Consider the following 25974-nt stretch of genomic DNA (forward strand, 5'->3'; position numbering starts at 1 on the left):
GCAGTAGTACGATCTCGGCTCACTGCAACCTCTGCCTCCCAGGTTCAAGTGATTCTCCTGCCTCAGCCTCCTGCATAGCTGGGATTACAGGCATGTGCCACCAAGCCTGGCTAATTTTATATTTTTAGTAGATACGGGGTTTTTCCATATGGGTCAGGCTGGTCTCGAACTCCTGACCTCAGGTGATCTGCCCGCCTTGGCCTCCCAAAGTGCTGAGATTACAGGTGTGAGCCATTATGCCCAGCCTTTAGTATATTTTTCTTTAAAGACCATGATTTTAAAATAAGAAAACTGGTCTCTGCATTTTTTTCAGAGATTTATTCCTCCTCCCCATCCTCCCCAAATCCTTAATGAACATAAAGTAGGGGACAAGGGCCTAAATGAAAAGAGGGACCCAGGACCCAGCTGGCTCTCTCCAGCAGGAAAAGCAAGGTTCTGCTCACAAAGCAAGAAGGAAAAAGGATTTGAGGAACCCAAAGAACAGATGATCTTTCAGAATGTGAACCACCTCAGACAAATGAGGAAAGAACAAATTGGTCACATTTCTTATAAATTACGACTCTCCGTTGCTTTCTGTGATCTCTGTTGGCGTTAGTCTTTAATTCCTAGACAACAAAACAAAATCTTTTAAACTCTCAGAACAATGACACTATTCTAGCCACTTTACTTGCACTAGATCTTCAAATCCTCAAACAAAACCCCATCCAGGGAGGACTACTATGTTTTCATTTCACAGATGAGGAAACTGAAACCCAAAGACATCTCCGTCATGCAGCTATCAGGAGGGGGAGCCAGGACTTGAGCCCACAGAATGTCTCCTGAGTTCTTGGAATAATGTCAACTGTATTTATCCACAAGCACAAAGGCAAAGCAAACACCTGAAATCTTTACAGGAAATGAATAAGGTGATTATATGCTTTTAAAGTTCATTAATGTCTTTTTGTTGTTGCTGTTGTTGAGATCGTGGCGGGGTGTCACTATGTTACCCAGGTTGGTCTCAAACTCCTGGCCTCAAGGTATCCTCCCGCCTCAGCCTCCCAAAGCACTGGGATTGTAGGCGTGAGACTTCATGCCCAGCCTTACTCATTCCTTTTCTATTTTTCTAATAACAAGCAAATACAAAAAATCGTTCAAGTCACAACATACTGAATTTTAGAAACTGTTTCTAAATGACCAAAACTAGAAACAAGTTTTCTGAAAATATTTATAAAGATTATATCAACCGGCCCCAAAATAATCCATAAGAGGAAAGTCGTAGAGACCATAGCAATTGTTGGTTCTTCCTTGACTAAATCTCACTTACTGCAGTAATTTATAGGAAGTATTCAATGTGTTGGCCTCTAGATGAGAAGTGATTCACTCTTATTACTTCTCCAGTAATTGATTCACCCCCCATTAAGGATGAAAGACAGGAACCTTGACCCTTTCCTTCATGCAGACCAACCTACAGCATGGATTCCAGAGGCTGGAGATAGACAAGGAAATATCACAAGACCAGCAGCAGCTCATTGGCTTTGTGCACTTTCTGCTTTTTCGCTGCTGGCCAGAGACAGTGAGACTCTGAGAGGCAAAGCTGAAGACTGGAGAAACTGCTTGTGTTAGAAAGAGCCCTGGGAGCCATGGGGAGGCCAAGTCCCCTCCCCTCTCACTGCCAGTGTCTGGATGGCTATCATAATCGTCGTCCACGGAAGGCAAGACAGAGCCAGCAGTCTGAACCTGAGTTGGTGATTGTTAAAACAACAGGAAGTAAAATCAATATTCTCCAGGGAATCTAACCACGCTGAGTCTAAACCACGTAATATAATCACATGCTTCATAACAACGTGTTTTGGTCAATGATGAAGCACATATGCCAGGGTGGTCCCATAAAATTCCTTTTTTTTTTTTTTTTTGAGATGGAGTCTCGCTCTGTCGCTCAGGCTGGAGTGCAGTGGCACAATTTCAGCTCACTTCAAACTCCATCTCCCAGGTTCGCAAGTGATTCTCCTGCCTCAGCCTCCCAAATAGTTGGAATTACAGGCATGCGCCACCACGCCCGGCTCATTTTTGTATTTATAGTAGAGATGGGGTTTCACCACATTGGCCAGGCTGGTCTCGAACTCCTGACCTCAGGTGATCTACCCACCTCAGCCTCCCAAAGTGCTGGGATTACAGGCAGGTGTAAGCCACTGCGCCTGGCCCCATCTGATTCTGATACTGTATTTTTACTGTTCCTTTCCTGTGTTTAGACATGTTTAGATGCATAGATACTTAGCATTGTGGTACAGTTGCCTGCCCTATGCAGTATAATCACATGCTGTTCAAGTTTGTAGCCTAGGAACAGTAAGCTATACCATATAGCCTGGTGTGCAGTATGCTATGCCATCTAGCTTTGTGTAAGCACTCTATGATCTTCCCACAACAACAAAATTCTCTAACAGTGTACTTCTCAGGTGCATCCCTGTCTTTAAACAACACGATTGTATTAAAAATGTACAGGTTACAACCAAAAGTACTGGACAAAGATATGAGGTTAGGGTGGGAGGGAGGTAAGGGTTAAAAAATTATCTATTGGGTTCCACTGTTCACTAGTCAGGTGATGGGTATACCAGAAGCCCAGACTTCATCACTACACAACATATGCATGCTAGAATTCTGCATGTATACCTCCTAAATACATAAACACATTTAAAATGTAAAAAGCCATGAGTTTAAATCATATGACCTCTTATCTTATTCTAGTTTTATCATTCTGATTTTTTTTTTTTTTTTTTTTTTTGAGACAGAGTCTTACTCTGTCACCAGGCTGGAGGGGAGCGGCTTGATCTCAGCTCACTGCAACCTCTGCCTCCCAGGTTCAAGCGATTCTCCTGCCTCAGCCTCCAGAGAAGCTAGGACTACAGGTGTGCGCCATCACGCCCAGCCAATTTTTGTATTTTTAATAGAGATGGAGTTTCACCATGTTGGCCAGGATGGTCTCGATCTCTTGACCTCGTGATCCGCCCGCGTTGGCCTCCCGAAGTGCTGGGATTACAGGCATGAGCCACCGAGCCTGGCAATTATTTATTTTAAAGGTAAAGTAGTAGAAATAGAAGCTAATGTTTGATAACAAGTTATGGGCCTTTTTTGTAGGGAAGTCAAATTGTGAAAATGTAAAACATTTAGAATTGCTAACATTTATTGGGCATTTATTTGAGCACTTCCTATTCTCATATATGTATTACCTTATTAACCCTCACTTCAGCCCTACAATGCTGGAACTACTGTCATTCATTTTACAGATGGCCGTGAGGCTTGGAAGTCAGGTGACTTTGCCAGGTAGCGGAGAAGAAACACAAACCATGTTGCTTCCACGTCCACGTCAGGAGATGGCAGGCATGTAGACCTCCCTTGGTGCAAAAAAGGGCAAAACGAGTTGATGCTTTCTTTTTTTATGTGCTAACATATTTTCCTTTGGCTATATTACTGGATTAAGGATCGGAGCTAACATTGAGTGAATGCTCAGTATGTTCTAAGCACTATTAAGCACTTTACAATTATTGAAAAAACTCTTCGACTAAAATGGGCGCATAATCCCTATTTGTCTTAGTTTGGGTTCTCTCAGAAGCCAACCCTGAGACAAGGATTTGAATGTGAGTGGTTAAATTTGGGAAGTGATCCCAGGAAGCCTTGGTCTAGGAGGGAAGGCAGCCAGTGTCGTTTGCTTTATTAAGCCAGTTATCATGGCTGGCAGGTGGAGCTCAGACCTGCTGGGGAACTCCTAGAGGCAGCGTTGAACGTGCCTTAGAGTTGCCCCCTCGGAAGGAGAGGCAGCTGGGTTCTGGATACACTTGCTCCCTTCAGTCCCTGGTTGAGGCTGCTCCCGGAGGTGGATGGGCATCAATTCCCCAGCCTTTCTAGCCCACCCTGGGCCAGAGCTCTGGTGGCATGGGAAAACCTCATGCAAAATGTCACAGGTGCTGGAGCTGGACATCAGATTGGTAAGCAAGTGTCAGCGGGCAGAGCACGATGGCGTCCACAATACCATGTTACATGTGAGGCAACTGAGGCACAGAGATATTAAGAAACATCACCAAGCACCTATAGCTCAGCAGCAGCAGAGTCAGGGCTTTGAACCCTGCCTGAGCCCTTCCTTTGAGCCACCACACACCCCTGCCTTTCAGCTGAGAAACTTCTCCATCTCATGCCAGCAGAGCTGGTGGCTGAGGAGGGTGGAAGGCAGGATCTTGAAAATATGACACTGGGGTTACCATAACAGCACTTTGCTAATCCTCTATTACAAACTTGGCAAAAAAAAAAAAAAAAAAAAAAAAAAAAAAAAAAAAAGGCCACCTGGGGTTGCAGAGGCACTTGGGTCAGATGCAGAGTCTGAATGGTGAGGTGAGCAGGCCTGAGCTCCACCTGCCAGCCATGATAACTGGCTTAATAAAGCAAACGACATTGGCTGCCTTCTCTCCCAGACCAAGGCTTCCTGGGATCACTTCCCAAATTTAACCACTCACCTTGAAAGATGACCTTTCCCAGTCTCAGTTTCCTCATCTGTAAAATGGGGCCACTCACAGCTTCCCGAGGTGGATGCTGGGAGGACTGAGTGGCATCTCCACGAGGAGCACTTGTATGCATCTGATGCCTTGTAAGCACGCTGCTTTCTTTGTTGCCTCGGCCCTGACATAGAGTGAATTAGTCTTTTCTCTTTGAGGGGAAGCCCTCTGAAAACCACACCTGGGTTTCTGCAGTCCCTAGCATCACCTGAAGTCCCTAGCCCAAGGCCTGAATGTGGCACACACTCCAAATATGTAAAATTTAACAGAAAATCCTTCCTTTGGGAGAAGACACGGAATTATACTTACTCTCTTTACCCCTGCAGAATACAGGTGTGTGACTCTAGTGATGAAATCACTTGCCCACGTGTGGGGCAGGCAGGGGTGGGGCACCCCGCCACGGTGCAGGGATGTCCGGTAACCTGGGTTGGTTTCAAGTATTGCTGGCCATGCACACTTTGGCTCATAAATAATAAATAACAAAGGACACTACATGATTTTAAGGAAGATCCCATCAGCCCAGCAAGGAAAGGGACCAAAATAAGGATAAGAGGCACTGGGGCTTTGATCCACTTTAGTTTCTGCTCATTTTGGTGGGCTTCAAGGAAAGCCAGTCTACAAAAGTATGGGCTACATCGGTGTGATATTTGATGTAGGAAATCTGTCCGATTTGTGTCTTTTAGTAAAAGGCCAGGAAAAATGAAGGCAAGGAAGAAGAGGCTAATCCTTATGGAAGAATTTTGGTGTTTTTTGTTTTGTTTTGTTTTGTTTTGCTTGAGGAGGAGTTTCAGTCTGTCTCCAGGCTGGAGTGCAGTGGCACGATCTCGGCTCACCGCAACCTCCACCTCCTGGGTTGCAGCGATTCTCCTGCCTCAGCCTCCTGAGTAGCTGGGACTACAGGCGTGTGCCACCACGCCCGGCTACCTTATGGAAGAATTTTAAGAATTTATGTAGACTCACCTGCCTCTGGGAGGTGGAGCTTAATTCCACCCCATCCCTTGAGTGTGGGCAGTGCTGAGGGACTCGCTTCCACAGAACAGAGTATGTAAAGAAGGGAATCTTTAATTTTACAGGGCAGAAACCTGGCATACAGGGGATCAGCGATGAGTCATGCAGACAACAGTACCTTCTGGTGTGATGTGCCTTCAACTCTGAGGTCACCTTCCTGCTACATAAAACCAACCGGAAGGTAGTGGTAATTCCCTGCCACCAGAGGTGCAGACAAGGCCTGCCAGGGGTCCGTGTCAGTCACGCTTGCATCTTAGCTTGACCTTGCTACGCTTTTGGTTTCTTCATCTATAGAAGTGAGGGCAATAAACAGGGCCTCTCAAGGCATTCGGAGGATTAAAGGGGATTCTATACATCAAAGTGCTTTGTAAACCATAAAGGGCCGCCCACGAGGAGCTATTACTGATGCTTTCACTTGGCTCTTTTGAAAACATGGATTGCATTTAATTCGTATGCTTTGACACCACAGAGGAGGTGGCTGTGACGTCCCCCGGACCTGGACAAGAACCGAGAAGCTCCAAAGTGGATACAGTGTCTGTGAGGACAGAGTAGGGGCTGTGTCTGCACCACTCGTTCCCTGCTGCAAGACTGAGCTAGTGACACGAGGCAGTGGGTAGGACCTGAGGCCCAGGGAGGGCCGCATCTATGTGGTGCTAGCCTCACAGAGACTACCAGCGGGAACCCTCCTTTTGGCTGGAGTGGAGGGGTGGGAAAACATGGGTGTGCCCTAAAGAGCCTGATGCTGCCACACAATTCATGTCGCATTTTAGGTGGCCTTTGGGTGACGTTTCTCAATTCCTACATGAATTCCTCTTTTACCTGGTGATGCTTCCTGCCTGGGAGGTAGAAAGACTCTAGGGATATGACCAGAAAAGACTCTGGAGCAGACATCTTCATGTGACTTACTTTGTGAATCTCCACCCACCTTTTGAGTAAGGTCTTTCCAAGGTACGGAGCTAACAGCACCCTTGTGCGGGCCATCATGGAGTCAGGGACTCAGGGTCAGAGTCACAACTCCAGGGTGTCGCCTTGTTTTGGTTGATGTAACATAATCGACCGCGTTTTGATGCCCTAGAGTGAACAGTATTCAACAAAGGGTGCCCCACAAGGGAGAAACAGGTGCTTCTTACTGTGGTCTTCTATTTAAATTAATTTTGGGACGTAAGATAGGTAGGTATCCTTTTGCACACCGCAATCTTTCTTCTTTTTATCTGCCTCTTGTTAAGTCTGCAAGGGCATTTGTTCCTTCAGGCGATAGGGTCACATGTACTAGATCAGAAGTCAGAGGATTCAAGGTTTTAATCTCTGTTTGGCACTAACATTCTTCCCTGGTTACACCTCTCAGAATAGCTTTTTTTTTTTAGATGGAGTTTTGCTCTTGTGCGGGCTGGAGTGCAATGGTGCGATCTCGGCTCGCTGCAACCTCTGCCTCCTGGGTTCAAGCAATTCTCCTGCCTCAGCCTCCAGAGTAGCTGGAATTACACGTGTCAATCACCACCACTTGGCTAATTTTTTGTGTTTTTAGTAGAGACCGGGTTTCCCCATGTTGGCCGGGCTGATCTTGAACTCCTGACCTCCAGTGATCTGCCTGCCTCGGCCTCCCAAAGTGCTGGGATTACAGGTGTGAGCCACTGCGCCCAGACCCAGAATAGCTCTTTGTCAAAAAAAAAAAAAAGAAATGATAACTCAGGGGCTTGAAAAAAACTGTGACCTGAAAAATTAAAAACAAGTCACACTCTCGATATTGAAGCTACAGCCAGCTTAACTACGCATTTTTTAAAAAAACAAACAGCAGATCTGAACCAGAGTAGTTATGATTGTTTAACTCCCTGGGAATCATTTCAATCCCCTTTTCTATGTGCACTGTACTCCCTGACGTCTAACCACATTTTCCGTATCATTTCTCTATTAACACACAAAAAACACTCAGATACATAAATCGAAGTGATCTTTGAAATACGTGGTAACTGATTTTAAGAATACTTTTTCTTCAAATCATTAAATTGCTTTTTGGGGAAGACGTACATTTTGGTTTGTAGCACTTAAATAAACATAGTACCATCCTGTTTTCCCCACTTTTAGGAATATGAACATTTGTCTCTTTTGTATCACTGCTGATAGTCTGTGGTGAGTATCTGAATGAAATCGAAAATTTTAAGTCTACTAACATTTTTGGAGTTGGACAAATTTTGTTTTTCTTGAAACAAGCCTTGAAAACAGAGGGATTTCCTAAGGCTGACAACAAGTCAGAAATAAACACTATTTGACTAAAATGAAAACACTAACCAGAACATTGCAACAAGTTCTGCAAAGTGAAGCTTTCTCTACCAGAAATTTTGGATAGATTTCCCCCATGGGTTGAAAAGACCAAAGCAAGAGTGGTGGGATGGGGATGTGAACACCCACCAGTGAGGAGCATGTGTGGGAGCAGGAAGTGATTTCACCCCATTTACATCCTATAGCACGGAACGTCAGCAATGAGTGCAGCACACTGTCTATGAGGTGGCTGATATCAAGGCTTTCAGTAGGGCCCCAAAACTGCACACTTTTATTAAAGCAATTGTTTGTTCTTCCAGGTACCACTTGGGAGGGGTGAGAGTAGGTGATGGCTCTCTGGGAGGGAAGCCTGGTAAGTGGCCTGGAATGAATGGAGAGCTAGCACACACGGGAACAAACCCATGTCTTACCCGCGTTGGCTTCATTCTCCAGTCAGGAGAACCAAGCTGGTGCCAGGCAATGAAGATGTATTCAGGAACCTCTGCATGAGGTGGGGGGGGGGGGCTTTTGGTTGGAAGTGCTCCAAAGCATAATCTAAATAGAATGCAAATTCTCCATAATTATTTACAGGGCAGTTTTTTGGTTTTGAGATTGATTCACTGTTGATCATTTGCACTTCTAGAAAGTGCTGAAAGGGGTAGTGACACCAGCACATGGGCAAAAGGAAAGTGAGTGAGAACTATTTGTTTTTCTCATTAGCTTTTCTCTATGCAACTGAAGAACCACTCTCTGAAGAAGACAGATGAGTATTATCTCCATATACTAAACAGATACATGTGCATGCATTCATAGGGTCATTTCCAACTAAGAATGACTGCTTTAACACACATTGATTAAACCAGTGTAATACGTCCTCCTACCTTCTTGACTTCAGGATGTTCCATAAATCTAGGCTTTAAATTAGAATTCTGTCTTCTAGTTCAGAGCTATCTTCTTCAGAAGCTATAGGAAATGAGGATAGAACTAGATTTTTTTTTTAAAGCAGAGAAACCCAACTGGCATTCTCAAAAACCCTTATAGGCATCAGTGGACACCTATTCAGAACAAATTTGAGGCTTGGAATTCTGAGGGTGGCAGTCAACGTGAAGACTATCTGGTGTTTTGCACAGGAAGTCAGATACAGTGGGAATTAGTGCACAAGCAAGATAAGAAGATCTGACTGAATGCAAGCTCCCCTCCTAACCGAGACATCACCTCTGCATATCACTCTACACATCCTGGCCTCTGTTCCTGAATTTGCAAAACATGAACAATATCTATTCAAATATACCAACCTTGAGTCAGTTATGAGTCTTAAAGGTATTGTACTGACAAGTCCTTAGTAAGCTAGTGATTCCTTCGTTTAGGAAAATGTAAAACACAGACAAGTGGGCTGGCTAAGTCCACGTTCTTGTCAGAGTAATCTAGTAAAGTGCACCTCTATGGGGATTGGCTTTCTAATAATTAGGGTCACATCTTTCCTTCCACCTGGGCTTGTGATGAGTTTCTCAGGTTGACCTCTTCTCCCATTCACCCTATTTCAAAAGTCTAGCACTTTCAAAACAGAATGTTTCACTGGTGAAGAACCAGGAGGAACTGACTGCTTTCAGTGCAAAAGTTTAAAAAACCAAACCAAACAAACCCACAGAAAAAACATAGCAATGCTTCTGGAGGCCATACCCATGCCTCAACAGAGAGTGTCAGTCCGAGCAGCCTCAACACAGGGTTGGCCCTGCTATTACAATTCCCCGGAACTTCTGATGAGAAAATAGGAACACAGGCAGCAGCAGCGAAGAGTGAGCTCAGCAAAAAAGGGCTTTGGATCCCACGGAAGTTCAAATATGGCACCTGCTAGTTACTAGATAGTGTGGCAGGCAGACAAATGGCATGGCCTGGCATGGCCCTCCCTGTCCTCCTCCAATCCGTAAATGATGCCGATGCCTGTTCACAGGGGTGAGGCGAGGACCCACTGGAATAGCTTGGACCAGCTGCCGGGCTCATACTCGAAGCTCCATAATGATTTTAAATTAAAAGCTGCATCCTTCTAGAATAGTGAAGTGTATAATTTTCAGCATGTTTTTGTAGAAAATGAGTGAGTCCTTGAGTTCTAAGAGCAAGTACCATATCCAAACTTGACAACAAAAGGAGCTGGCTGCAGAGCTTCCCGGGACGGACTTGGGTTGGTGCTTATAGCATCAGCAGGGAGGGAAGGCCAGGCACTGTGGGCTGGTTGGCGCCACTGGCCACATAGCTCAGGCCTGACATCAGCGCCTGCCTGGCTACACCCCCCTCCGCCCAGCACTCCCCGACCCCAGTCCCTAAGAGGAAGCTTCCCCTGCAGGTTGGGTTCCTGTTAATACTGAGTCCGATATGGTCTCCCTTGAGAGGGGATCTCTGGTGGGACAGGGAAAGAGGCCGCTTGTATGGATATTTTGCCCTCTCCCTGACGCCTTTTTAAATTAGAAGGCACCTCACAAGGGCACATTCCTTTAGCCACTCACTCCAGCAACACCCCAGCTTTAACCACGCCCTGATCAACCAGGCCTGGCCTCAGTCAAACCACAAGAAAACAAACAAGGCTTTGATTCCTTTGTGAGAAAATCAAAGAGCTGCTGAAAATCACTTAAGGGAGAAAAGAGAGAGGAGAGAGAGAAAGAGCCCTCTCTCACACACTGTTTACTACTTTCAACAAATGGACCCAATCAGAAAGAAAAAATTGGGGTTTCACTTCTGAACTGCCTGGGAATGTTTGGTAGCTCCAATGGCTCCTGCTGCCTGGTGAATAAAGTCTCTGAAATTAACCTCTGAGAGTCAACCTTCTGAAATTAGAAACAACAAACAAACAAAAACCCTTCAACATTCTCACCCTGGAAAAAAAGACTGCTTGCCAATTTCAAATTTGCCTTGGCCAGATAAACCATTAGGGACTCATTGCATAGATAAGATTATAAAGAAAGTATTTCCCCTTGATGTTGGAGAAAACACCTTTCATGTGACCTCCAAACTATGTTACTTATGTTACTTATTTTAAAGGTACACAAAACAAACTTTTTTTTTTTTTTTTTTAACTGTACATACAAGTTTGTCACAGAAGTCCATGGCATGAGGAGGAGCCAGCAGGATGGTGCCCTTGAGGGATATCGGAGGCCCGGGGTCCTTAGATGCTGGTAAGGGTCTGCTTATCCAGGCTCTGGCGCTTGTCCCACAGGTAAGCCTGCAGTGGAAACTCATTCCAATGCATCCCTGAGTTTTGTGCTCTCTGAACATATGCTACACCTCAATAAAAAGTTTACTTTGCAACCAAGGCAGAACAAAATACCCACTGCCTCTCAGAAAATAACAAAAATACTTTTGTATGTATGCACAGCCTGCAGAGAAGCACAATTCCAAAGACGTTAGCACGAGCAACACACACACACACACACACACACACGCACGCACGCACTGGACCCGCAGAGGGCCGAAGTCCATCCCTGAACAGAATCACTCTGCAGTTCCAATCTGCCACTCCCGAAAACATTTTTGAGCCTGGCAGTTAGCAGCTACTTTGAGAAACTGATTTTTCCATTCAAACAGGGAGAGAAGGTGGAGTTGGCTGTTGTTTTGAACTTCGGAGTAAGCTTCATCAAAAATAAACACAGGTTGCGCTGCCCGGACGGAGTTACGTTAGATTTTTACATTTTTAAAAACTGCAGGTACTTACCTATTTGGTCTTCAGGGATCAGCGACTCGATGGGGGGGTCCAGCTCCGAGCTCTGAGACAAATAGTTCTTGACCTGGGTCATGAACTGCCGGATGGTCTGCAGCATGTCGGTGCTGGACACGTGGCATTCCTTGTTCTCCTGCAGGAAGCTCACGTAGTCCTGCACCAGGCACCCGAAGTAGGTGCATTTGTCCCGGGACAGCTCGGCGATCCTGCGGACCATCCGCTTCTCCGGGGTCATGAAGGAGCTGAACACCCCGCTCACCTTCTGCAGCTGGGACTTGACGAGCTTGGGCAGCACGAAGGAGCTGCTCCGTTTCTTTTTGGACTTGATGGGGGGCGCCATGGTCTCCTGATCACTCTCCCCCTCGTAGTCCTCCAGGCTGCTGTTGGTGTCCGCCTCGTAGCCGAACAGAGGCATGCTCCGGTCGAACTCCAGCGAGTCGGAGGAGGAAGTGGAAATGCTCATGTCGCTCAGCCGCTGCCGGCCTCCATGGCACGGGGGCCGTGATTCAGAGCTGGGCGGCGGGGCGCTTGTGCAATCGCCCGGGGCGGCCTCAGGCGGGGCCCCACCTGGGCTGCCAGCTGCGCCCAGCTCCAGCTCCCGGCCCGCGCCCGGCCGCCCGCCGCCGCTCGAGGTCTTTGCGCCGCCCTCCGCTTCCAGAAAAGAAGCCTGCTTCTTCAGCCGGGGTGGAGGGACGGGAGCTGGTTTGGTTCCAGGCACAGCTACGTTCCCATGTTTGTTATGGTTGACTGTTTCTGGCATGCTCGTCTGGGTTTCGGTCCTGGCCAGCCGAGGGCTTGTGTGCAGACTATTAATAGCGGGTGGCGGGGGCCTGGGTGGGGGGGACAGAGGCCGCTCGGTGCCATTCGCGTTGGGAGTCCTTGCGCTCGGCCGCTTCAGGCCTCCGCTGAGGTCCTGGCTGTGCTCTTTCAAGAAAAGGGGATTAATAAAGCACAGGGCCCCGTTGGTCTGGCTGCACTCCAGCTCCGAAGGCGTCCTGGTTTTGATAGAATGCACTCCATTTATAAGGCAGAGCTGACGCAGGGAGGCAGGGCAGACGCCGTCGGGGGAGAGGGGCCTGTGGGGAGGTGGAGGGTTCGGGGGCTTGCTGTCAGCTGGGGAGCTCCAGAAATCTGAAAGTCATTATCAGTGAACACAAGAATGTAAATACAGTACCCTCAGACCGTTCCTTCACAAATTAAAAAAAAGCACACGGCATGACAAAGCGCGTCTTGCGGGGTGGGAGGGGGGATGCGTCGTGCTCGGGTTTACTGCATTCCTTTACAGGTATTGATCGACTTACGACCTATGCAACTTACGACCATTCGACTTTACGACCACAATCGCAAGCCACGACTGCTCCGCGTCTGGCAGCGCAGACGTTGCCCAGCTGGACGTACGACAGTGCGGACCAGCTTCCAGCAGCACTACCAGCTCCGCGTGCATATAGCCTACTCAACTTACGACCAAATCGTGTTACGACCTGTCTGTCGGAACCAATCGTGGTCGTAAGTCGAGCACTGGCTGTACTGGAAAGGGCAGAAAGGCTGCCAGGCCCAGCTGTGGGCTCATAGGAAGGCTTCAGGGGCCTGTCACCTTCAAAGCCCTGGAGAAATGGCGTGGCCGACAAAGGATTCCAGCTCTGCCTTTTCACAGGTAAGCAGGAAGGGAAAAAAAAAAGAACTGGAATTGTTCCAGTGTAACCTCAAAAAAGGGGCTTCCTGACGCTTGACAAAAACTGAACCGACTTCCAAAGCAACGCCACCCTTTCCCAACAACGTCTCCTGGGATGCCCTCCACCGTGCAGCTGCCAGCCAAGGAATGGGTCCTTGAAGTTCCCCTTCAATGGGCAGGACCAGCAGCTGGGCCCGGGGGATGTTACACAATCTGCCGAGGGTTTTACACATTCAGCATTAAAACCACCGAAGGAGGAGAACTGCATTCATGGGTCCCATCAGCAGAAAAACCACAGCAAGCAGGCCCAACCATTTACCTTTGTGGTTTGGAGCCCTTACTTCCCAAGTCCTATATAATCTCCTCACCATGCTCATAAATATGCAATGCTCTGCAAAGTCAGGCAGATTGCTTGTCTGTGCTGCCTGTGTCTCTTCTTGTGGATGGGTCTCAGTGTTCCATATAAGTTGAGGGAGGTAGTGGTGTGATCAGTGGTGCCTGTTATAATTTCCATGTGGGATAGGTTATTCTTTTTTTTTTTTTTTTCTTGAGATGGAGCCTCATTCTGTCGCGCAGCTGGAGGGCAGTGGTGCGATATTGCCTCGCTGTAACCACCGCCTCCCGGGTTCAAGCAATTCTCCTGCTTCAGCCTCCCAAGTAGCTGGGACTACAGGTGCATGCCACCACGCCTGGCTAACTTTTGTATTCTTAGTAGAGATGGGGTTTTGCCATGTTGACCAGGCTGGTCTTTAACTCCTGACTTCAGGTGATTCACCGCCTCAGCCTCCCAAAGTGCTGGGATTACAGGCGTGAGCCACTGTAGCTGGCCTGGAATAGGTTATTCTCTATCTCTAGCTATGCCTTGCAGTGTCTTTCTTTCCCATGGACACAGAATGGCTGGCCATGGGGGCACTGAGGAGAAACTCTTGGGATTCCTGGCCCTGCCTTGTCAGTGTGGTGGCAGCTGCATCACCTGCTTTATGAAATCGATCCTGTATCCCTCCTTCTCGCTCTCTATTCCTGCCCTGTCCAACAAGAAAGCCAACAGCCACAGGTGTCTATTGAGCACTTGAAGTTGGCTAGCGCAACTGAGGAAGTCAATATCAAATCCCATTCAGTGTCAATCAATTTAAATTTTAGATGCTCAGTTCAATTACTGGAAAACGTTTACGTATCTTTGGAAATTGGTTATGAGAATCTACTTTTTCAACTGTGAACTTAATGAAATCTAAATACAAACCATGTATTTCTGACAAACATTTAGGGCCTGAGTTGAGACGTGCTGTAAGTATAAAATACACAATGGGTTTCGAATACGTGGTATGACAAAAAGAATGTAAAACATTTCACACCTTAAACATTTTTTTATGTTGGTTACCTCTAGAAATTATAATGTTTTAGATACATTAAATGCAACAAAATAAATTATTAAAATCAATTTAACCTGTGTGGCTACTAGAAAATTTCAAATTACACATAGATTCGCCTTATGTTCTAATGGCTAGCACAGCATGTCTTGGAGAAGTTACTTCTCCCTCCTTTGAGTCCTCTTAGACTTATACTGTCACAGCTGTAAAACCTTTGTAAGGCTTTGTATACTTAGTTCATGTGTATATGTATCTCCCATATAAACTACAAACCTCGGCCTGGCGCGGTGGCTCACGCCTGTAATCCCTGCACTTTGGGAGGCCGAGGCGGGAGGATCACCTGAGGTCAGGAGTTCGAGACCAGCCTGGCCAACATGGTGAAACCCAGTCTGTAAATAAATAAATAAATAAAATAAACTACAAACCTCATTGGCAGTGGGTAGGGGCACAGGGATTGAGAAGGAATCTGTTTAACCTTTGAGTCCTTGGTCTGGGGCACAGTGTCTGCCACAAAGCAGACCCTCAAAAAATATTAGTTTGATGAACAGTATTTTTACTGAGGCACAGAATTTTAAAATATGCTATCTCTGCACAAAATGGATAATATGCACACCGATAATCACAACCTGAATATATGTTCATTAGATTTCAGTTGCATCTAGTTAGCAGCCATTGGAAAAAACTCTTCACCTCTCTCTTGGCATGTCACAAGCATTGTCCTTGACACTTTGGTTCTGCAGACTCGGTACTAAGAACACATTGCCTGTGGACCATCAAACCGTAGCTATGTGGGCAGAGGTCACCAGAGAGAACTGAGACCCAGTACACATCTTCAAGAGGCCTAGAATCTAGTTGATAATATTGACTTAACTTCAGCAAGTATTTTAATCTCTCTCCAAAGGTATGCAGAACTTAGCTGCAAAAGAAGGTGCCACTGTTAAATAGGGACATTTCTATGACCTGAGAGTTTTGCCAGGATTCTGTTTCCAAATCCCATTACCCAGTCTTGCCACCTGGCCACACAAGGGCAATTCTTCTACAGATACAATCTAAGTTTCACAGCCAAAGTGGGTGGATCACCTAAGGTTAGGATTTCGAAACCAGCCTGGCCAACATGGTGAAACCCTGTCTCTACTAAACATACAAAAATTAGCCAGGCATGGTGGCAAGCACCTGGAATTGCAGATACTTGGAAGGCTGAGATGGGAGGATCGCTTGAACCTGGGAGGGGGAGGTTGTGGTGAGCCGAGATCATACCACTGCACTCCAGCCTGGGTGACAGAACGAAGCTCCTTCTAAAAAAAATAATCTAGGTTTTAACAGAAGAGAAGAGAATTCAGAGCTATGCCCAGGCTCCTCTCTGAGGCTCCCTCAGAAATGGCAGTCGCTTCAAAATAAGTTTTTTAAATTAAGAGAAAAATATGCCAAAGGACCAGCCTGGCCAATAGAGTGAAACCCTGTCTCTACTAAAAATACAAAAAAAAAAAAAAAAAAAAAAGAAAAAAAAAAAAACAAAAAAAAAAAAAAAAAAAAAAAAAAAAAAAAAAAAAAAAAAAAAAAAAAAAAAAAAAAAAAAAAAAAAAAAAAAAAAAAAAAAAAAAAAAATGCCCAAGGAGGAATACATATATCTTTTATTTGCTGGGTCAAGTATCACAGTGAGTGAAGTCCTTAAATATTAAGAGAATTTCATCCTTTGATCTAGGTGGAACATTTTTTGCAAAAGCTAAACCCACATAGATTCCTTCAGGGCAATGGGGAAAAGAAGTTAAAGTGGGCGAGATCCATTGTCCACCACTGTCCCACAGAATCATGGGGACTTAGGGGACATTGGTAAAGAGGCAGGATGGGGAAGCAAGTACCCAGCTGCCAGAGCAGGGATCCACGACAGGGTTAGGACATGGCCCGGAACAGCAGAATGAGAACTGAACGGCGAGAGAGGAAGTGGAACAGATGGTACTCTAGATGTCTGCGCTGTCAAATTCCTTAAAGCACAGAAGTGCTGTCAATGCCCTTGTGCCCCTCAAAAAAAGAAAAAAATTATGCATGCAGGATGTACTACATTGGGTTTCCCTTTCAGCCAAGCTCTGTCTCTCCCCAGCAAGATGCCTCAGAAAGGGAAGACGCCAACACGTTACAGATGTTTGCAGTAGAACTTCAACATTTTGGATAGCCCAAACTCATTGATGGAGAAGCTGGAGACATTCAAGAGTTACCCAGGCAAACTCAGCACCAATCTTTTTGAGAGTTGGCAGACCAATAGATGTAGAAAAAGAATCTCAGAAAGTGTGATTCAGGGACTACAGGGACCTGAAAGCAGAGTTTTTCCAGGAAGATGGGAATTATTTTTGACCATACGTGTGTTTGATGAAGCAATGTAGCCTCAGCGAGCCCACCATTGATTCTGCTCCATGGATTCATTTTTAGATAGACCCAGGCAGGGGGCTCACACTTACTTAGTCCCATCTGGGCCAGTTCTTCAAGCTGAGCCTCCGACTTGGCTGTTGAAATGGCATAAGGCAACTTCAAGGTAAACGGCAGAACATCCCTGATTGCTCAGAAAAAGAGAGAATGTTTCTGATTACATGTCTGGTTTCTATCTCTTGTATTTATTTTCATCATAGAGATGTTGTAGTTTAAACTGTTTAGAATGTCCTAAGTAGACACCGTACCACACCAATCAGAAGTTATCTTTCCTGGTGGTAGAACTCAACACTTACTATTCCTGTCTGTATTATCACACTCAGGACAGGCAGAGAGAAAAACCAGCATAGTTTCATATCAGAGTAGGGATCACATTGTCCTGTTCAGTAGCCAAAAGTTATGTAGAGTTTACATCAGAAATGCTGACTCTGTTGGTAGATCTAGCATGCATATAAAACATTATGTACATATAATGTCTATAGCATGCATATAAAACTTTTCACTACATGCCCATATGAATGTTGGGTCCAAACTGCCCGGGCAGGAATATGGAATCCTAAACTGAGATGAATTAGCCCATTGCTTTACATATGGCAGGCTCTCGATGAACACCTGTTGGCTTGACTTATGAAATCTTCCAATTAGAGCCTACACATCGGCCTTGGTTTGCTGGAGACAAAACTTTCTCCTGTGTTTGAAGGCAGAGCTTCTTTAACTTTAAAGTGCGGATGGCAGGGCGCGGTAGCTCACGCCTGTAATCCTGGGACTCTGGGAGACTGAGGCGGGTGGATCACCTGAGGTCAGAAGTTCAAGACCAGCCTGGCCAACATGGTGAAACCCCATCTTAAATAAACTTTTTAAAATAAAAAATAAAGTGCAGGTGGATGCCCAGGGTCTTGTTATACTGCATACTCCAATTCCAGAGATCCAGGAGGAACTGGAGATCTGGCATTTCTGCCAAGCTCTTAGAGGATACTGATGCTGCTAGACCCTGGACTGGGCTTGGAATAGGAAAGCAAGTCTAAGGCCTCTCATGCCAACAACCCCCAGCACCCAAGCAGCATGGCACCATGTGCAGATGACAAACACACAGGACAGAGAGAGCAACAGACCTCCAACAGGAGGGAGCCCAGCCAGCATCAGGGGCCTGCCACATCCATGGGCCATGACTTGCTTTCTTGGAAAGGGCAAAGGCAGACTTAAACATGTGCTCGTGTTCATACACAAGGGTTAGGACCATGCTGTAAGCACTGGTGAATTCCCTGCAGGACAAAGCACAACACTCTCCTGACATAGGCAGAAAGTGCTTTTGAATGAATGAATGAATATTCAATAACTATGACTTATTCAAAAAGAGTTTTGAGTGGTGGTAATGGTCTTACCATTACTGCCCCTGCCCCTGCCAGTGGCGGTAATGGTCTTACAAACAAAGAAGTATTCATTCATTTATTCCACAGATGTTTGTGATCATCTGCGATGTGTCAGACGTTGCATCAGGGGTTGGAAACAAAACAGAAGTCCCTGCTTTCATGGAGCTTCATGTCAGGGGACACCGATAGACAATAAACAGATACACGATTTACAGAATCTACGAGAAGGAGATGCACGACATGGCTGAAAGTGAGGCAGGAAAGGAGAACAGAGTGTTTGAGTGTGAAGGTGGCCAGGCAGGGCTTCATGAGCAGGCAGCATTTGACTGAAGATCTGATGGTGGCCAAGAGGTAAATCATGAAGGGAAGCACCTTCCAGGCAGAGTGAGCAGCAGGTGCAAAGTCCCTGGGGTGGGGAGCGTCTGGCATGGCTGAAGAACAGCAAGGAAGCCACTGTGGCTGGGAGGTGCTAGTAAGGAACACAACTTGGAACTCCTGCCTGTATTTTGTCATCATGAGATGTGCTAAGAATTTCCACTGACAATAACGATACCAAGCAACCTATTGTTTATAGTAAAATTAGGCAACGTTCTTGGATGAACCAGATTAAATCTGCACGACTGGAGAATTTTGGAGCCATGGAAGCTATTGACAATGAATAACAAATTAGTCAGCAAAAAGAGCAAAACAAGAATGTTTTGACACCGTACTCCTGTGCTCATGTAAAGCCAGGCGACTACTCTTCTTGGGGGTCAGGCCACCTCTTCCTTCCATGAGACCTTTTACCTGTCCTCAAGTGTTGTGAGCACCCCCTTTGCTTGCCCACTTGTGTCTGCTTGAGATGAAGCAGCCAGCACTGCAGGGATGACTATGTCTGTAATGGCTGCTGCCTGACCTGGCAGGGCGGCAACCCTGATGATAATCTCAAATGAAGATTAATGGGCACCAGAACCTTGTAACACCAAACTAGCCTGTAAATATATGTTTGTGTGGCTGGACCAACGTAATTAAAATCTACTTTCCTCAGACAATTTGCGGGGAAAGCTGCATACATCAAGACCAACCTATGTTTATATTAGCTTTTACCTTGCTCAGTACAGTACCTGGAGCTTAAACATCATGTGATTTGTTTGGGTTTTTCTTAATGATATATGACAGGAAGCCATACCCGTCCTTGGTTAATGGATGGTTTCAGGCTTTGATCTACTAGAAAATTAAATGTTGTATATGCGTCCTCCCCCACTGTGCCAACCAGGGTGTATCCCACCATCTTCACACACACACATGCACACACACACATGCACACACACACATATACTCTCTCACACACATGGGGAGACCTTCTCACTTACATCCCATTAAAGAAAGGAGCCTCAGTTCTAAAGCTTGCATAACAAACTAAAGCCATCATCTTAGATATAAATGTTTCACCCAAGAGTTAAACCATGTACAGTCTAGATTTATTTTGTTTAACTTTGCTCTATATGTAGATTTCTAAATGGGAGGGGATGAAGATCATCGAGCAACTACTTTTACATTGCAGCAGGCACTGTAACTCATGTGGGGCCTGGAACAGCCCAGGGAGGAAGCTGTGACGCCCCCATTCTGTGGATTAGGAGCAGATGACAACGCAGACAAGTGAGGTCCCTAGGACACCCTCGCAGCGCTAATGGAGGTGAAGTGAGGGTTGAAATCCAGGTGCGTTGGACCCTAAGGTCTATGCAGCTGAATAGTATGGTGGGAAAATAGGGACTTTGGCATTAAGGCAGGCCTGGGTTCAAGTCCTATAACTGTCACTTACTGATTGAATGACTGTGAGCATGTGCTTCACTCCTTCTGCCTCAGTGTTTTTATCATCCTAATTTACAGAGTTGCCGTGAGGATGAGAAATACATATGTATGGTGCCAGCACAGATATAGAAGACCCCTAAAATTATTATTTCCTCTATTCCTCTATTCTGGTCTGAGGACCAGCAGCATCAGCCTCATCCCCTGGAAGCCTGGCGGAAATGCAGAATCTCAGGTACCGCCCCAGACCCACTGAATCAGATTCTGCATTTTAACAAGACCCCAAATGACTCTCGTACTCTTGATACTACACTGATGACACCAAATCACCAGAACGGTGCCAGGCATTGCGGGTGAAGGTGTGCAGTCGCTATTTGTATTGCCAATGACACTTTTCAGTGAGCCTTCCCAATATGGCAAATCCTATGTTTGTTGATTCGTGAATTCTCTTATGCAATGTGTATTTGCATATGTGTGCTGTGTGAAACACCAGAACCAACAATCCAATCAATTTCTTTACTTGAATATATTTACATACTAATAGCCAACTAAAAGATGTCACAAATATTCTTGTAACACTGGGCAAATCAACTACCAATTGCCAAGAACACAGATGAGTTGCATAGAAAGAGAAACAAAAACATCCAATATCTTTGCATTTTGGAATGAATGGGGAAATTAATCATGGCCTTCCTAGCTGCAAAACATCTGCACTGGAGTTTTCCTGTGAGAACCTTATGTTGGGATCATGCTTTACAGTTTACAAGGCTTTCATATACCTTGTCTCCTTGCATCTTCAAACAGTCCTGGACAGCAGGGACTCCAGTTTGCCATGAACACTGATGATATCTTTTCTATGCTATTGCCAAATATTGTTTTGTAGGTGTAATGATTTTTCCCAACAACTCCACAATTACCGAAAAGCAAATTGTGAAGAGTAAATATCAAACTGACATCACCTCTGGCCAACATGTTAGCATTGAGACTTATTCCTCCAAACTGGTTGGCTTTAGGCCTGGTCTGGCCTAACCAGGTGTGGGTCCCTCGTGTGAGTGTGTGTGTGTGTGTGTGTGTGTGTGTGTGTGTGTTGGGAGCTGTGCTTCTGCACCAGCCTCCTCTCTTTGGGCAGCACATTTCCTTACACAGCCTTAAGGGATTCTGCCCAAATCATGGCAGGCACAAGGCATCCCCTTGGGAGGTGCTCCTAGGTACTGGTCCCATTCTCAGTGAGGCCCTGATTTTTGGCTGGCTGGTGAGCAGCACTGAATTCCTCCTCTGGAAGTGCCTCCCCTTCCTCAGGCCATTTATTGTGTAGCTTCAGTTGACCTGGAGACTTCAGAGAGTAAAGAGCTTAGTGCCTCCTGGCCAGGCGCGGTGGCTCACGCCTGTAATCCCAGCACTTTGGGAGGCTGAGGCGGGCAGATTGCCTGAGGTCAGGAGTTCAAGAGCAGTCTGGCCAATATGGTGAAACCCTGTCTATACTAAAAATATAAAAATTAGCCAGGCGTGGTGGTGCATGCCTGTAATCCCAGCTACTCAGGAGGCTGAGGCAGGAGATTCGCTTAAACCCGGGAGGTGGAGGTTGCAGTGAGTCGAGATTGCGCCATTGCACCTTGCACCCCAGCTTGGGCAACAAGAGTGAAACTCTGTCTCAAAAAAAAAAAAAGCATAATGCCTTCTACCCTCTGGCAGAGTCTAGTCAACAGGTGCTCAGTCTTCGAGAAATAACCTAATCCTTAAATTAAAATAAACCAAGCCAAACCTAAATAAACTCCCCAGCCTATAATGTCATAGCTGTGAGAAGTGATCTTTTAAAACATCTTAATAGCAAGTTAACCTGTCTCTGCCATATCAGCTGTCATGGGCAGACAGAGAAGAAAAGGAGGCCGAATTGAGCTCAGTCCCGTAAGGGGAGGCAATGCCAGTCCCCACAGAAGGCCAGTCTCTGCAGAATGCCAGTCCCCGCAGATAACAAGAATTTTGATTCTTTTTTTTTATAAAGACGGGGTTTCACCATGTTGGTCAGGCTGGTCTTGAACTCCCGACCTCAGGTGATCCGCCTGCCTTGGCCTCCAAAGTGCTTGGATTACAGGCATGGGCCACCACGCCTGGCCTAAGAATTTTGATTCTTAATTACTGAAAAAACACTTGATGTGGAAACAGTGTTATTGCTAGAAAGAAAAAAATGGAAAAAAAAGAAAAGAAAAGAAAAGAAAGCCTTTCATAACGCACACCCTGTTGACTCTGGTTAATATTCTGATTTTGGGCCAGGCGCAGTGGCTCACGTCTGTAATCCCAGTACTTTGGGAGGCTGAGACAGGTGGATCGTCTGAGGTCGGGAGTTGGAGACCAGCCTGGCCAACATGGCAAAACCCCATCTCTACTAAAATTACAAAAAATTAGTCGGGTGTGGTGGCAGGCACCTGTAGTCTCAGCTAGTCGAGAGGCTGAGGTGGGAGAATCACTTGAACCGGGAGGCAGAGGTTGCAGTGAGCCGAGATCATGCCACTGCACTCCAGCCTGGGCAACAGAGTGACACTCTGTCTCAAAAAAAAAAAAAAAAAGATGATTTTGGACTTCACATCATGTAGAACAAAACAGTTGCTTTGGTTATGAAAAGGACATGAGCACCTAGTTGGCCTGAAGGACAAGACTGATGGGCTGGTTGAAGGAACCCATATTTGTAGAATGACCTCCATCCCTTGCAGAGTTTTCAGAAGCATTATCATGAAACTTTCAATGTCACAGGTTTGCATGCACAGTCCCTTTCTGTGTGTATGTGTGTGTGCCTGTGTGTACATGTGTGTGCGTGTGCACATATGTGCATGTATGTGTGTGTTTCCTGCTTGATGGGTCTGGCTGAAAGGAGCCTTGGGAGCAGCTTGAAGAGATGATCATATGAAGGAGAATTTATGTCTGGAGGGGCTGGGGTAGTGGTTTTGACCTGAAGCCTGGCATGGTGAGAACTTGGTGAACCTGTTTACTTGGTGAACATTTTACTTAAACAGCCGGTCTTAATCCACCAACATCAAATAGGTGCCCAGGCTTCTAGATCCTTCAGGAAACCTCAGGTTAATTATATCCCACACACTGAGCAGGGCCTTGAAATCGTATGAGAAGAAGAGGCCTTACCTGCTGATGCAGTAGAAAGCAATGAGCCGGAATAAATCTGCAAAACTGATTCCTGAGCCTTCCAGGGAAAAGGCTGGAAAAGAGATTTCAGAAACCAGTTGAGTCTCCCTGAGCACGTCCTGGGACAGGAAGAGCCCCCTCACACCACGTGTGTGGGACCATCTCGGTCCTCTCTAACAAACTACTGTGGGACTTATCAGAACCAGCTGTGCAGAGGAGGCATGTCAGCCAGCAGCTGCCGGTAAACAGTCGCTGACCTGGAAGTTCACCACGTGACTCACGCCAAGCACATGCTCCAGTGCTTGGTAAACAGACCAGGACAGACTTGAGTTGCACAATTGGTTTTTTTGTTTGTTTGTTTTGTTTTTTTAACTTCAGAACACAAAGAGCAGGGGACAAGGGGCCAACCTGTCTGGATTGTATCAGCACAGGACAGGGCTCGGGGAACACCAAGGCCCCTGCTCGATCTCGTGACCCTCCTAGGATGCACACGTCCTGGGTCACTCCTTTTAGCCATAACAGAGCACCTGTGATAAAGGCATAGGGCAGAAGGAATGCAGAGCTGGGAGGATACGACAAGGTTCCCCGAAATAAGCTTTTGGTTAAATTCAACATGAAGGATTCTCAAACCGGCCAGGCATGGTGGCTCATGCCTATAATCTCAGCACTTTGGGAGGCCAAGGAGGGAGGATCTCTTGAGCCCAGGAGTTTGAGACCAGCCTGGGCATTATAGTGAGACTCCATCTCTCTCTCTTTCTTTCTCTCTCTCTTTTTCTCTGACTTTCACATTTGTTTAAAGAAAGATTCTAAAACCCATTTACTTGAAGTGTTGTTCCTTGTTCCACCCTGTTCCAGTGTACAAATTCTGTAACACAGAAGACATGTTCTGGGTAGGGCGTGGTGGTTCACTCCTGTAATCCCAGCACTTTGTGAGGCCAAGGCGGGCGAATCACCTGAGGTCAGGAGATTGAGACCAGGCCGGCCAACATGGTGAAACCCCGAATCTACTAAAAATATAAAAGTTAGCTGGGTGCAATGGCATGCACCTGTAATCCCAGCTACTTGAGCTGAGATCAAGCCACTGCACCCCAACCTGGGTGACAGAGCGAGACTCTGTCTCAAAAAAAAAAAAAAAAAAAGAAGAAGAAGACACGTTCTGGCAAGATAGTGTGGATAGTGTGGCATTTGCACATCTTCCAAATGCTGGAGCAGCAAGTGTTCTGACTTCAAATACTCAAATTTGCCAGCCAGCCCTCATGCTGCCTTAGCTGAGCAACTCACATTGTTATTCCTCAAAACATTCCAAATCTTCTCAGTTTTATGAAGATTTCCTCAGTCTGATGTGTTTCTTCTCATTCCATACCCTCATTAATTTTGTTTATTTGCTTGTTTCTTTTTTTTTGAGATGGAGTTTTGCTCTTGTTGCCCAGGCTAGAGTGCAGTGGTGCAATCGGCTCACTGCAACCTCCACCTCCCGGGTTCAAGTGATTCTCCTGCCTCAGCCCCCCAAGTAGCTGGGATTATAGGCATGTACCACCACACCTGGCTACTTTTGTGTTTTTAGTAGAGATGGGGTTTCTCCATGTTGGTCAGGCTGGTCTTGGAACTCCTGACCTCAGGTGATCCGCCTGCCTTGGCCTCCCAAAGTGCTGGGATTACAGGTGTGAGCCTGCTTCCAGTCACTTACTTTCTTTTTTGTATTATTTTGTTAATTATTTCTGTAGCTCCTCCCTCCAAAAAAAAATCCGTATCTCTACACAAATACCATCGCAGACACACAGAAACAACAAACACACATGTGCCACAATCTGTAGAGTTAAGTAGGAGGGAACTGATTTGGAGCAGGTTAGCGTCTCCAAGCCTCAATTTTCTCATCTGGAAAATGGACTCTAAATAGGACTTTCCTTATCTCCCACAAGGATGGTAGGGGAAACCGAAGTTTTTTAAAATGAAATAATTTCTGTGAAAGCACAGTATCCAAATATGAGGTGGTGTTTATTACTAAGCTGTTTATAAGTTATGACAAAATATCTGAATGTTATTTATTTATTTATTTATTTATTTATTTATTTGAGACAGAGCCTTGCTTTGTCACTCAGGCTGGAGTGCAGTGGTACAATCTTGGCTCACTGCAACCTCTGCCTCCTGGGTTCAAGGGATTCTCCTGCGTCAGCCTCCCTAGCAGCCGGGATTACAGGCTTGAGCCACCATGCCTGGCTAATTTTTGTGTTTTTAGTAGGGACGGGGTCTCACCATGTCGCCCAGGCTGGTCTGGAACCCCTGGCCTCGAGTGATCCGCCTGCCTCGGCCTCCCTGAATGTTCTTATATCAAGTCCTTCCTTCACTTCAATTCACAGAGAAGACAAAGAGGCCCTGTTGGGAACCACTGCAGTGGGACCCAGGCCTGTGGTAACTGCTTATGACCAGGCTAATGCTTTGTTTAAACAAGCCCTGTCAACCATTTGAAGTCACCTGGAGAGGATTAGGGAAGTGATATTGGCCTTGTCAAATTATGGAGGAAAATCCTTTGGCCACAAGGACCTCAATGAACAGCCAGGAAGCTTCCACACACACTGCCCACGCTCCTGGAAGAGGAGAGGAAGTGGCTTCTGACCAACACATCCATCTTGCTCCACTTTGGACATTAGGAGGAATTTAAAAACCAGTTAGAACTGTGGCTTCTTGCCTCGTGGACTTGCTTTTTTATTTTTGTTTTTGCTTTTTTTTTTTT

The 25974-nt window shown here is 46.0% G+C and overlaps 1 protein-coding gene across 4 annotated transcripts in view; it reads right to left on the reverse strand.

Annotated features, from left to right (window-relative positions):
- RIN2 (Ras and Rab interactor 2) overlaps positions 1-25974 on the reverse strand; it is a 123246-nt gene that overhangs the window by 16554 nt on the left and 80718 nt on the right. For all 4 annotated transcript variants that reach the window (XM_017512654.2, XM_017512658.2, XM_017512662.2 and 1 more), the window contains 3 exons: positions 23244-23316; positions 16986-17077; positions 11488-12624 (listed from right to left, as the gene is read on the reverse strand). In XM_017512654.2, the coding sequence (XP_017368143.1) occupies positions 11488-12624; positions 16986-17077; positions 23244-23316 (1302 nt within the window). The remainder of the gene's footprint in view (positions 1-11487; positions 12625-16985; positions 17078-23243; positions 23317-25974) is intronic.

This window comes from Cebus imitator, unplaced genomic scaffold (genome assembly GCF_001604975.1).
Source record: "Cebus imitator isolate Cc_AM_T3 unplaced genomic scaffold, Cebus_imitator-1.0 Scaffold475, whole genome shotgun sequence".
Taxonomy (NCBI): domain Eukaryota; kingdom Metazoa; phylum Chordata; class Mammalia; order Primates; family Cebidae; genus Cebus; species Cebus imitator.